Below are 12,698 nucleotides of genomic sequence, written 5' to 3' on the forward strand. Positions count from 1 at the left end.
AGTGAGATGATTAAATCTCATTCATCATCAGTGGTTACATGGCCAGTGCACTGAGCACCTGCTGCTCTGTCTCTCTCCCACCCCACGGCAGCCACACTCTTCTCCTCAGATGTGAGGATAGTTACTTCTCTTTAAGGGGACTTCCCCCTTGCTTCTGTAACCCCTCCAAGTGGTTCCCATCAAAACTAGCTAGGGCACCAAGGTGTCTGATCCTCCTGGTTTAATCTTCTTTCATCTTTGTCCCACCTTGCACAGCATGGAGCCGCAGAAGGTTGAAAAGAAGGAAGTCCAACAGGACTCACAGGATCAACGTGTTTTGCTGACTGTGACCAGCCTTACAGTGATGGCAAATTGTCATTTGCTGAACAGGAAATCAGCCCAGCTCTGGATGTAGCCTGTGAATGTTCCCATTCTAAAAAGGATGAAACTCCAAATGACCTCCCAGGTAGCCTCCAGATTCTTTGTTCCCCACAACCTGTCAAGACTAAGGAAGGTCATCTCTGAAGACAGGCCCTATAGACACATGTTGGTGTAAATAAGGGACAAGGGTGGATTATGAAACATAGACATCAGGTGGGTCAGGGAGGCTTCATCCCTTCCTAGACCCAGGCTACACCTCAATCACCTTGGCCTCAGTTGTCAGGCCATTGGCCCCGTCAGGTGTGAAAAACTCACACCTACCTCAGCAGGACATCTATAGGAGGTGTCTGTCAGACCTCCTAGAGGGGATCAAATGTCTCTTGGAAACTGCAATGATCTAATTTTTCTTTTTTTAAAATGTTCCTGGAATTTTGTGCCTGTCCAAAGACATTGGCAGACTTGTCTATATATTAGGAGAAGTGGTTTCCCTGGTATCAGTGCTCTCAGCCCCAGTCTCTATCTTCTGTATATTGACTTATCTTAGCTAAGCAGTCATCTGAAAACCAGGACATCAACACCTCTGTCATCACCTCGCTTGTATGTTTCCAGGAAGCAAGGCTGGGCTCTGGCAAACCTCAAATCATGAATAGCCTTTGTTTCTGTGTAGCACCAACAACTTTTTTTGATTTGAGGGTTCATATAATTCATCCATCAGTCTAGTTTCAAGTATAACTTCCTCTACACAATCTGCAACCACAATATCTGATGGGACAGCCCAATATTGCAGCAACACTTCTAGAAAATAGGTAGGCTAATTCCCCAGGTTCTCTGGACAAAATGTATTATCAACTATTTCCACAAACACAGAACACAGGATATTGGGAGAAAGTTCTGTTAGATCAGGGACAGAGTTTCCCCAGGGGGTGTGGAAGCAGTCCTGTCTACTTCTCACAAGACTTAACCTTAGGTGTCCTGGAATATCCCTGCCAGAATATTTTGTCTTGCACTGAGAATATTAATGTCCTTGTGGTCTGAGTGCTCACTGAGTTGGTCACATGTGAAGTGTGATTTTCTTAGTGTGACCTCCTTCTCTAAATTTATTTACAGAAAATCAAAATGATCAGGAGGAAGAGGATGGACAACAGCCAATGTCCCCCAGGTAGCTGTGAAGATTTGTGGGCTGTGAATTTATATGTTGACTTCTGGAGACCTCACATCCAGGGAAAAATAGAAAGTGCTGAAGATAACTATTTCAGCCAGTCAGCCAACAGTAAAATACCTCTTCTCACAATCTTGTCTATTTTCATTGAGATAGTCCTGTAGGTTTCCGTTTCTTAATCCCTCGCAAGGTTAGTAACCTAGAGTCAGTTGACCCAGGTGAACTAACAAACTCAGGGGTTCCTGCAATCAGCTGTGCTCTCCTGTGTGGTTAAAACCAGGGGGAGATGCATATCTGCTTTGTGCCTGTTTGGCATCAGCATGTTCCCAACATTTGAATATATGTTTCAAAATATTCAGAAAATGTTTCTTGAAAGCAGAGTATCTGAGAGTCTACGACATCTCAAGGGCCATATTTACTTGGACACTGCATATGAAATCCAACGCAATGTATGCAAAAGGGCTGAAGCCACTGTTTGAGTCCTCTGTGTGTGCTGGGAGTCATGACTGTAGCACACAGGGAGAGTATAGCCTCCTCCATCATTAGTTGGTTATGTGGCCAGTACACAGAGCATCTGCTGCTCTCTCTCTCTCCCACTCTCCTTCTGTCTTTGTTAAACCATGGCAGCCACACTTTGCTCCTCATATAGGAGGATAGGTTTTCCTCTTAAGGCGACTGCCGCTTTGCTTCTGTGACCACTTTCTTCACCTGCCATCAAAACCAGTGAGGATGCCATGGTGTCTGATCCTCTTAGTTTAATCTTCTGTCACCCTCTTCCTTCTGGCACAGCATGGAGCTTCAGAAATTTCAAAAGAAAGAAATCCTGCAGGACTCACAGGATGAATGTGCTTTGCCCTCTTCAATCTGCCAAGAAGAGTCTGACTGTGACAAGCCTTACAGTGAGGGCAAATTGACATTTGATGAGCAGGAAGTTGGCTCTGCTCTGGATGTAGGCAGTGAATGCTACCATTCTAGCGGTGATGAAATTCCAACTCATCTCCCAGGTAGCCTCCATAGTCTTTGTTCCCCACAACCTGTCTAGACTATGAGATTTAATCCCCATAGGCAGATCCTATATTTAATACTGATTTGAAAGTCTCTAGGATTGAGTTTGAAATAAGACAGTCCATGAATCAGTGAAATTTGCTCAAATCCTAGTCTAGACCACACCTCTCATGTTTGTCCCACTGGCCAATCACTGGACCCAAGGTGGTCCTGTCAGACACATGTATGTACCTCTACAGCTTCAGCATAGAAGGTGACTTTCAGACCCCCTAATTTTGAATAAATCTCTTATCTCGCATGCAATGCTCTAATTTTTTTCCTGAGCAATGTCCCTTGAGTTTCTATGCCTGACTAAGGCTGTTGGCAGCCTTAGCTATATCTTTGGAGATTTCACTACCCTGAATCAGTTCTCTTGACCCGGAGTCTATCTCCTTTGATTTGTCTTATCTTATCTCATCTCAGGAGTCAACTGAGTAGCAGAACATAAGCACCACTGTCACACTTCCTATGTCTCCCTGAACAAGGCAGGGCCCTGGAACTTCCCTACCCCATGAATGGCCACTCTTTCTCTATAGCGTTCAAGATTCTTTTGATTGGATAGTGTGTAGATTCCTCTCATCAGTCTAATCTCAGTGTATAATTCCTCTAAACCATGAACAGCATTTTAGATAGACAAAGCATGACTATACAGCAAACTTCTAGGAAGCAGCTAGGTAGTTCCCTAGGATCTCTGAATAAAAGGATATGTTGAAGTATTTGCACAGACGCAGGACATAGGGTACTATGAGGATGACCTATCATGTCAGGGAGATTTGTCCAATGGCTCAAAAGAGCCAACTGGTCACTTCTTACAAGGCCCTACCTAATACTTCCTGGAATAGTTCTCTCACAATAGCCTGTTATTACACTGCATATATTTATGTCCCTGTGCTAGGATTGGACACTGGATTGGGCATTTGTGAAGGAGAGTCTGCTTAATGTAACCATCCTTCTCTGAATTTATTTGCAGAAAACCAAAATGATCAGGAGGAGGTGAAAGGACAAGGGCCAATTGCCCCCAGGTACTTCTGAATAATTGTGGGCTGTTCATTCAATGGTCATATCTGCAGACCTCAGGTCCAGGGAAAAGCAGAAAGTGCTGAACATAACTATATCATCCATTCTGCCAACCATTAATTACCCTTTTTCATAATGTTTTCTGTTTCACCGTGGTACTTGTGTTGTTCCCATTTATAACTAACTTCTCAAGTTTAGTAACCCACAGTCAGTTGAACTAATAAGTCACAGGGATTTTCTGCACTCACGTGTTCTCTCCTGTGTGGTTTACAGAGTGAGATGTGTTAGCATGTTGCATGTATGTCATAGCAAGTAATGTAAGTGGACAAAAATATTATTATATCATGCCACAATATATATATAGAGAGAGGCCTTGCTGGCATGAGATTTCTGGGATACTAGAGTGCCCCCAAAGCTGTATGCACTTGGCCACTACATCTATAATTCAATGCAATTTAAATGAAAGAGTGAAAGCCACTGTTCCGTGACTCTGTATGTCATGAGTCATGACTGAGCTGTACAGAAATAATTCAGTCTCTTTCCTCATCAGCTTGTTATTTGGCCAGTGTACTGAACACCTAGTGTCCTTTCTATATCCTGCCCTTGTGACAAACACACTGTGTCCCACAAAAAAGGAGAGGAGAGTTTTTCCCTCTCTAATGGGTCAGCCTCTTTGCTTTCTTGAGTACTCCCTATGCCTTTCATCAAAACCAAATAAGACTCTATGATATCCGATCCCTCTTGGGTTAATCATTAGTCCTCCCTATGCCACCAGGCTCTGCAGGGAGCTGCCACAGGAGGTAGAGGATGACCTACCATGGGACCCACTGGATGAATATTACTTGAATTCTTCAGATCTTCCCAGCCTGTCCAACTCCTACTGTCCTTATAGGAGCGCCGCGACATTCTCATTTGAGGAATTGGCAGTCTATCCTGCTCTAGATAGAACTAGTGAGTACTCTATTGTCAATGTGATAACGCCAACTGTACTCTGAGGTAGACCCCATATATTTGTAATCCATACCTCTGGCTTTGCTGAGAGCTGTCATCCCTGTGTGCAAGCCCTATAGAGACATAGTGACGTGACTCAGCCTCTGGGATTGAGTTTTCAACACAGACAATAGGTGAGTCAGCAAGCTTTGCTTACTTCCTAGTCCCAGGACATGCCCATGTCACCTTGGCCCCACTTGCAGGTCACTGGACCCAAGGGAGGCATGACAACCTCAATTCACCTCTGCAGCACGAGCACAGAAGATGTCTGTCAGACCTCCTAATTTGGATGAAATGTCTCTTCTCACCTTCAGTGCTCTAAGTTTCACGCCTGAACCACGTCCCTTAAGATTCTATGCCTGCCAGGCAGTTGGCATCCTTGTCTACAGATTCGTCAAAAATGTAATCCAGGCTTCACTATTCTTAGCCCCATTCTCTATCTCCTTTAGGTTGGCTTGTCTTCCTAAGCAGTCACCTGAAAACCAACCATAAACACCTCTACCATTACCTCGCTTGCATGTTTTCCTGAAGCAAAGCTGTGCCTTGGCCTTCCCACACCTCATGAATGGTCAAGGTTTCTGTGTGACAGCAAAGATTCATTTTCATTTGAGGGTTTGTAGATGCATTCCATCTGTCCAGCCTCAGTGTATAAATTCCTCTAAACCATCAACAACCAGGGTATCTGATGAGAGAAGGCTGGATATTGCAGTAATTCTTTTAGAATGCAGGTAGGCTGGTTCCCAGAATCTGTAAGAGAATGATATGTTTAAGTGTTTGCACAGACTCAATACAGAGAATATTGTGATGCTGATCTCCCAGACAAGGTAAATTTTGCCCAATGGCTCAGGACAGAAAACCAAGCCAGTCATCAGAATACAATATCTGAGGCCTCCTGAAATATTCTTCTCACTAAACCTATTCTCACACTGAGGACATTTGTGTCCATGTGCTGGGGTTGGACCCTGGATTATTAATTTACAAAGGGGGATGTGCTCAATGCGACTAGCCCTGTCTGGATTTATTTGTAGAAAAACATACTGTTCTTGAGGAGGAGGAAGACCAAGTCTGCATATGTTCCAGGTAACTCTGAAGAATTGTGGGTCTTCATTCAATGGTGACATCTGGTGATCTCATATCTACGGAAATCAGAAAGGGTTGAATATACCTATTTCACGCACTCAGACATTGTTGAAGTGTCCCTTCAACAATGATGTCTGTTTTCACTGTGGTACATGTACAGGCCCCTTTATTGATCCCTCTCCAATGTAGCAACCTGCAGTTGATGCAGGTGAACGAATCACTAACAAGATTTCTTTCCTTTCTATTACAACCGCATATGACACATATCTGCCTCTGGCTGTTTCGCGCCGCATATGACACACATCTGCCTCTGCCGGTTTCGCGTTACCACGTTGGCAGGTATTTCATGGCAAAGAAAGTGACTAGAAAAAAAATTCCTATTATGTCTCAGTTTTTGGAGAACTAGGCCTTCAAAATACAGAGTTCCTAGAAGTCTACAATGTTGCCAGAGAACTGTGTCCACTTGGCTGCTACATGTATATTTCAACAAAATTTATGCAAAAGTATTGAAGCCACCTTTATGGTTTTCTGAGTGCACTGTGTGCCCTGACTGTTCTGTATGGGGGAGTTCAGTCTTCTTCCTCAGAAGCTCATTTTCTGGTCAGAGCTCTGAGCACCTCCTGCTCTCTCTCTCTCTCTCTCTCTCGCTCTCTTTCTCTCTCTCTCTCTCTTTCTCTTGCTCTTGCTCTTGCTCTCTCTCTCTCTCACTCTCTCTCTCTCTTTCTCTCTCTCCTCTTCCCACGGCAACCACACTCTGGCCCCAGATAGAGGAGGATTGTTTTATCTCCCTTGACGGGGACTTCCCACTTGTTTTCTGTGACCAGACCCTTATCCCTCCCATCCAAACCAGCTCTAGGACTCTGTGTTTACTAATCTCTCTTGTTTAATCATCAGTCCTCCCAACCCCATCAGGCTCCGCAAGGAGCTTACAGTGGTAGAAGAGAATGAGGTCCCACAGGACTTGCTGGATGAATGTTATTTGACTCATTCAATTGGCCAGGACCTGTCAGCCTCCTGTAGGCTGTACAGAAGGGCCTCATTATTAACTGATGAACAGGAAGTCTTCTCAGCTCTGGATGTACACAGTGAGTGCTCTCCTTATGAAGGGCATAGAGCTCCTAGTGGGTCCCAGGTGGCCTCTGTGTTCCTTGTCTCCAACAACCTGTATAGGCTGAAAGATGCAAAGGCCCTGTAGACTCATCTTGGTGTGAATTGCACTCTTGGATTTAATTTTAAAAAGGCATCATGTGGCTCAGATAGCTTTCTTCTTATCCCAGGCTACCTTCCTGTCACTAGGTCCCTGTTACAAGTGTAGGCTGCTGGTATCAAGTCAGGCTAGAGAGAGGAAATGGAGGGATAATGGCAACATCTCAGCCATCGCTATCTCATCTGGACAACAGGCCTGTGTCACAGGCCTCTTGTCACCAAGATAAGACTTCTCATACTCATGAAATGGTGTTGTTGCTTGTATTTCCTGAGTAGTTTTTTACAAACTCTCTGGTTTTCCTCACAAGTTTGCAGTCTGCTCCATATTTGCAACATCTGTTATGCTGGTCCCGAGCTCAAGGTTTTTCACCTGAGTGCCCACCCTCCTCTGAAACATTTAGATACCAGATCCTGAGCTCCGAATCCTGCCTGTGCCCATGGTTCCAATGAAGCCAAAGCTCTGGCTCTGGTTTCCCATCCTCCACAAATGGCCCCGGTTTTCGCCCTCTGTGCAGCACCAGTGATTTCTTCCATGTGTGGGTTATAGTTTCAACCATGTGTCTAGTCGCATTGGTGTCATCTCATGTAAACTATCAACAACCTGTGCACCTGTTGGGGGTGTTGTCCTAATTGATGAGCAAGGCACAGCGGTTGCTCTCTCCATAAATCCAGAAAAGTCGTCTCTGGTGAGTGAGAGCCCCTTGGGGCAGCAGTTTCACGGGGTGTGCAGATTAAAACCCAATTTTCACTTCTTCTCACTCAGGCTAGTCTTTGGACTTCTCTTGTGAGAGAAGCAGTTGGATGGTTAGGAGGCTTTACTCATCTAATCATCTTGTAAGAAGATCAAGAAACTCTATGATGTATCTTCATATATATGACTATTTTATACTGAAATTGGCCATGAACAATTTTGTCCCTCAACCTTTTTTGGTCAATAAGTGCCTTTTCCTGCTGGGACCATCCTCTTTCCTGTTTCCCATTCGTCGCCAGGGTACAAAGAAACAGAGGCTTCCTCAGGATCCCAGCAATTCACAAAACAGAAATGAAACGCAGTTCTTTTGCGTCTGTTGTCTGCCATTCCTGTACCGAGTGAGCTCTGCGTATGCTATACCCCGTTCAGTCCTCACAGAGCACTCGCAAGTAGGTGTGCTTCTCAGTTAGAGCCAAGGGTGCTGAGGCTCAGCAAGATCACTTCACTTGCCAAGGACACCTGGTCAGTGCACAGTCGGGCCTTGGGCCCCTCATCGGCCTGACTCCCTGGCTCAAGCTCTGTACTGCTTTCTATACTTAGAGTGTCATGGACTCAGCAGGTGTGGTGCTCACTCTTTCCTCTTTGCTTTGTTCTAAATTATTTGGAACCATTTTAAACGTAAACAGAAAAGTCATACGACTGGTCTAAAGAACTCCTATGGCCCCTCGCACAGATCCGCCAACTCTAATCTCTCAGGGCACTTTGTTGTGTGAGCAGAGCCTCGGCTCATCCTGCCCTTCCAGGTGGAGCCACAGCTTCACGAGGCTCTCTCTGCATGGAAAATCAGTCAGGGGCTGGGGTTCTGTGTCTCCACCACCCCTGCCCCCAGGGGTTTCCTGCTCTCACTCAGGGTTGTCCTTGTAAACCTGTACAGCTTTGTCTCAGATACACCGACGGCCAGGACTAGGTTCCCATGAGGAGAATGAGAAATGCTCAGACACACGTCTCAGAAGTGAGATGTGAGTGATATGGCCCGGCCTTCCTAGGCCATCATTCAAAATAGGCCAGGGTAAGCCAAATTTCCCCACACAGATGGGCTGACATGAATGAGTGGAACGTCTAAAATAATGAAACTATCCTGTGCGTGGGTTTGCAGACCATGATGTGTGAACAGTGTGTATGGGACCAGCCAGCGGGGCCACAGAGAGTCTGCTCCACCCCATCGTGTCTGTGCAGGGAAAAACCCTGTAGAAACAGTACAAATACAACCTAAGTCATAACTTGATCTTTTATTGAGGGATTTCCCCACCTGCCAGACTAATAACATGGGATGGCACTTCAGAAGTTTGATAAAATGTTTTCCCTTTTCTCCTGCAAATGCAAAGAGTATTCAAAGCATAGATTTAATAAAGCCCAGTAGTTGGGAAAAAAGGGATATAACAACACAATGAAATTAAACAGTGATAATTAAAAACTTGATTCAAAGACCTTGATTCAAAATAACATTTGAGAATGGGGAGACTGGGTTTTGACAATTCTTTTGTCAATCAGATTTGTTAATTTAAGGGGTTACACTTTAGCCCAATGTGAATTATCATAAAATCTTATTAAATGTCCTAAACCATGATGATCAATGAATAATAAACTGTGCCTCAAGGAAATATGGAACACAGCAGCATGAGAGAAGAGCTTGTGGAAAAGACCTGGAAGCTAGAAGGGCACCTGGTGCAGGGCTGGGGTCAGGGAGGGGCAGCCTGACTCTGGAGGATCTGCATAACGGGGCTGTGGGGAGTGATGGTGGAGAAGAAAGAGGGGCCAGAGGACAGAAGGCCTGGAAAGGAAGGTGAGGAGTGGAGAGTGTGTGAAGTGAGGGGGGACAGAAAGTTCTCACAGCAGAGTAGGCATGTTTTGAAACAGGATTTGGGGTAATAAGGTGGGTGGGACATTTGATAGTGCGGAGAGGACAGAAGTAGAGACAGCAGTAAGAAGGGAGTTGGATAAATCAATGATAAGAGTCAGATATAGTATGCGACTTGCAAGACTAAATGGTAACAGAAACATGAAAGATATTTTTAAGAAACAGTTAAACAAACCTTGGTGAGAATGAGGATGTGTAGAGGGAAGGAGAGAGGGGAGCCCACAGCAGTGTGGAGCAGGCCCTGAGGGCCACGACCCTGCCTGAGCCCGACCTGGACTGGCATGAGGCATCTGAAGTCTTTGGTTAGCCCACTTGCGCATGAGATGTTTTCATCTCACAGTAGAAATATAAACATGTTTGATTAGGGAGTACTGCCCAGACCCCAGACTGCTGTGTAGTATAAGGATTGTGCACTGCATTTCCTCCCTAAAGAACCACAAAGTGTGGTTCTGTAGCACTTCTGGCCCCTAAGTTTCCAATAATAGACTTGGACGTCTACTAGATTATCTACAGTTGCTAGTCACTCCCCACCCCTACACTGTCCCAAGTGGGGATAGAATATATATGTGTGGGTGGGTGGAGGGGCAGTCAAATGTTACAGACAACAGGAACTAAGTCACAGTAAAATCATGAATAACAGTGGCTGTGGTTTTATTTTCAGAGCTGGGTTTGGAAGCATACATTGGAATGAAGAACCCTCCCAAGTTGGAGGGTGATGCTGTTGAGGGCTCAGCTACCAGCACTGACCACACTAATGCCCTAAGTGCCCTGAAGCAGAGGATTCTCAGAAGAAAACTACGGCTAGGCAAGTGGAGACTAGCATGCAGATTCCCTTGCCTTCAAGCTTAGGGTCCAGAGGTAATCACATCTGTGTCTCTTAGGTGCACATATTCCTTATTGCTCTCTATCTAAGATTAGAGCTCAGTCTCCCACTCATTTTTCTCTTCCTCGTTTGTTCACTTCAACAGCTGATGCTACCTCTGTCTGGTCTTACCTCTGTTTTCCATGAGGGGCTGCCAGCCTGCTGGGCCCTTCCATCTCCATGTCCTGTTTGCACTCTGGACTCTGTTATGTTCCTGCTGCTGCTGTCCTGATAATCCCTCTCACCTTTCCTTGTAGGCAAGAGGAAGCCTGGCCCCACGGTACTCCTCATCACAAGAGGATCATTTAAGCCACTGAACACATGGGACTTTGCCTGAAATCACACACTTGCTTGGCTTCTCTGCCTTCCCTTCCCAGCTTCCCCAACACCGCTGCCTCTTTCTACTGGGCGCATTGTCCTAATGATTCAGTTGCACATGGATCCTCCTCCTGGGTCTTTTAGGGAACCTGACCTAGGACAACCCTTAACCCTGGATTTCTCAATGTGAATACTCAATGTGAATATCACTGAGGAGACAGAGCCCAGATTACAAAAACTAAATGAGAACCTAGGTCACAGGTGGGAGTGCTGGACTGGCCTGGAGTCAGGATTTTCCTTAGCCCCAGATGTGCAGGCCTGTGCTCATCTGCATGGGGCTTCCAGGGACTCAGTGTCCCCACCTCTGGGACTCATTGGAGCTGGCCCTATGTGGAGGACAGTAGAAGGCACCCTGAAGGGACATTGGCCGAAAGTAGATGCAGAGGCCAGGTTTTCAAAATGCAAAGATCATGAGGTGCTTTGGCATTCAGACCTCTCCCCCTTTCACTCCATTACCACTTCTACATGTTCAGTGAAGAATCTGGAGAAATGAACTGAGTTGAATCTGAGGTCAGAGCATCTAGGAGAGCGCTGTAGCAAAACAGCTTTCGGCCAGCTTTGTGAAGATCAGGGAGATACTCAAGAATACAAGACAAGTCCAATTGAGAAGGACAGTGATTTCTCTGAGATTGTCAGAAGGAAGACCACAATCTTTAGGGCCAGTGGGAAAGAAGCTCATGGTGGAAGAGACAAGGAGAAGCAAAAAGAGTGGTGTGAAATAGAGGAGGTCTAGTGAGTAGTTCTAAATCATGCTCTCATTAAATAAACACGGAGTGAGCTCTGAACTGACAGGAATGCCTTGACCTGATGCCTGGAAATTCTGATGTAAATGTTCTGGGGTGGGGTTTGGGTATCAGTATTTTTAAAAAGCTCCGCCAAGATGCATCTAAAAATTAGAAGGACTATGAATCTATAGTAGGATCTCAGTCACCAGTGTAGAAGTGTCCCATGTGTGTGGTTACTTCATAGAAAAGCTGAATATCAGCCATGGATGGAGTTCGCATTCCTCTCTAAACGGAACTGTTTGTACAGCCTGAAGAAAACAGAAGAGAAAAAAAGATAGATGAATGGGTTAGACGTGTGCTCTCTCTATTTGGATCAAAGTTTCTCACAATTTTTATAGGAAAAGATACAGTGAAGACACAAATATTATATAGAAACCCAGTGTACAAAAAATAATGCCTCCTCTTATTAAAAGTAATGGGAGTGAGTTCTTTCTCTTCTACTTTAAAATGAAACCTGCAGTTCACTATTTACTAAATAGATTTCACAGTGCACTAGTTTGTTCAGACTGCAGATTGAAAAATTTTTTATCAAATTTTGTCCTTTGCAATATCCCAATAAAGGATCTTAGGTCTCATTCTCCTATGTTTGTCCTTTTTCATGCCCTTCTTTACCCTAGCGTACAATATGAAGAGAGATACTTTCCTTAGGGGGATATTTGGTGAAAAAGTGACGAGAATCTGGTGTGACTAAAACTAATGGTTTCCCATTTTCACTTCAGAGTTTGGGGGTCACCTATTGAAACTATTCCTGGAAATGCCCTGAGGTGTGTCCTGGCCTGAAATCGCCTTCAGAGAATGTTGGTGTCCATGGGATGAAAATAAGTGGGGTCATGGTTACACTCCCTGCTCTCTTTTTGCTAATTCCATTTTGAGTTTCTTCTTTTGTGGGTCTTTCTTCAGCCCCTTTGGAGCAGGATTTCTCTATAAAGCGTTATTCCTCTCCAGCCAGGGTGACCCAACAGCCTCTACTGCCTGATGACACCTCCAGATGGGAGCCTCTCCTCTTCCTTCCCCCAAATGTACACAAGTGGCCTGAGTTCTAGTTCCAGGGTTGTCAATAACTAAATCCTGTGAGTTAGTCCTTAGCCCCTTGGCACCACAACTCCTCATCTGTAAAAGGGGGAACTGGATTGGATATATTCTGAGGTCCCTGTAGCTCTCACATTCTAGGACTCTTCCCATAGCCTACCCCACCTCCTCAGAGAACT

The 12,698-nt window shown here is 45.1% G+C and overlaps 1 protein-coding gene across 1 annotated transcript; it reads left to right on the forward strand.

Annotated features, from left to right (window-relative positions):
• Window positions 1–322: 322 nt before the first annotated feature.
• On the forward strand, window positions 323–11,096 carry LOC131404313 (neuroblastoma breakpoint family member 6-like). The gene is made up of 8 exons (XM_058538836.1): window positions 323–445; window positions 1,468–1,519; window positions 2,309–2,523; window positions 3,534–3,585; window positions 4,356–4,531; window positions 5,599–5,650; window positions 10,127–10,323; window positions 10,585–11,096. Exons 2-7 carry the CDS (start codon window positions 1,509–1,511, stop codon window positions 10,179–10,181), a joined length of 561 nt encoding a protein of 186 aa, XP_058394819.1. The 5' UTR covers window positions 323–445; window positions 1,468–1,508; the 3' UTR covers window positions 10,182–10,323; window positions 10,585–11,096.
• Window positions 11,097–12,698: the final 1,602 nt, after the last annotated feature.

The sequence above is a fragment of the Diceros bicornis genome, chromosome 4 (genome assembly GCF_020826845.1).
Source record: "Diceros bicornis minor isolate mBicDic1 chromosome 4, mDicBic1.mat.cur, whole genome shotgun sequence".
Taxonomy (NCBI): domain Eukaryota; kingdom Metazoa; phylum Chordata; class Mammalia; order Perissodactyla; family Rhinocerotidae; genus Diceros; species Diceros bicornis.

Bases quoted from the DNA above. Each gene is read 5' to 3' on its own strand.
- LOC131404313 (XM_058538836.1), top strand. The intron at 2,524-3,533 runs GTAGCCTCCATA...ATTTATTTGCAG, and splicing joins AATTCCAACTCATCTCCCAG to AAAACCAAAATGATCAGGAG. The intron at 3,586-4,355 runs GTACTTCTGAAT...CTATGCCACCAG, and splicing joins CAAGGGCCAATTGCCCCCAG to GCTCTGCAGGGAGCTGCCAC.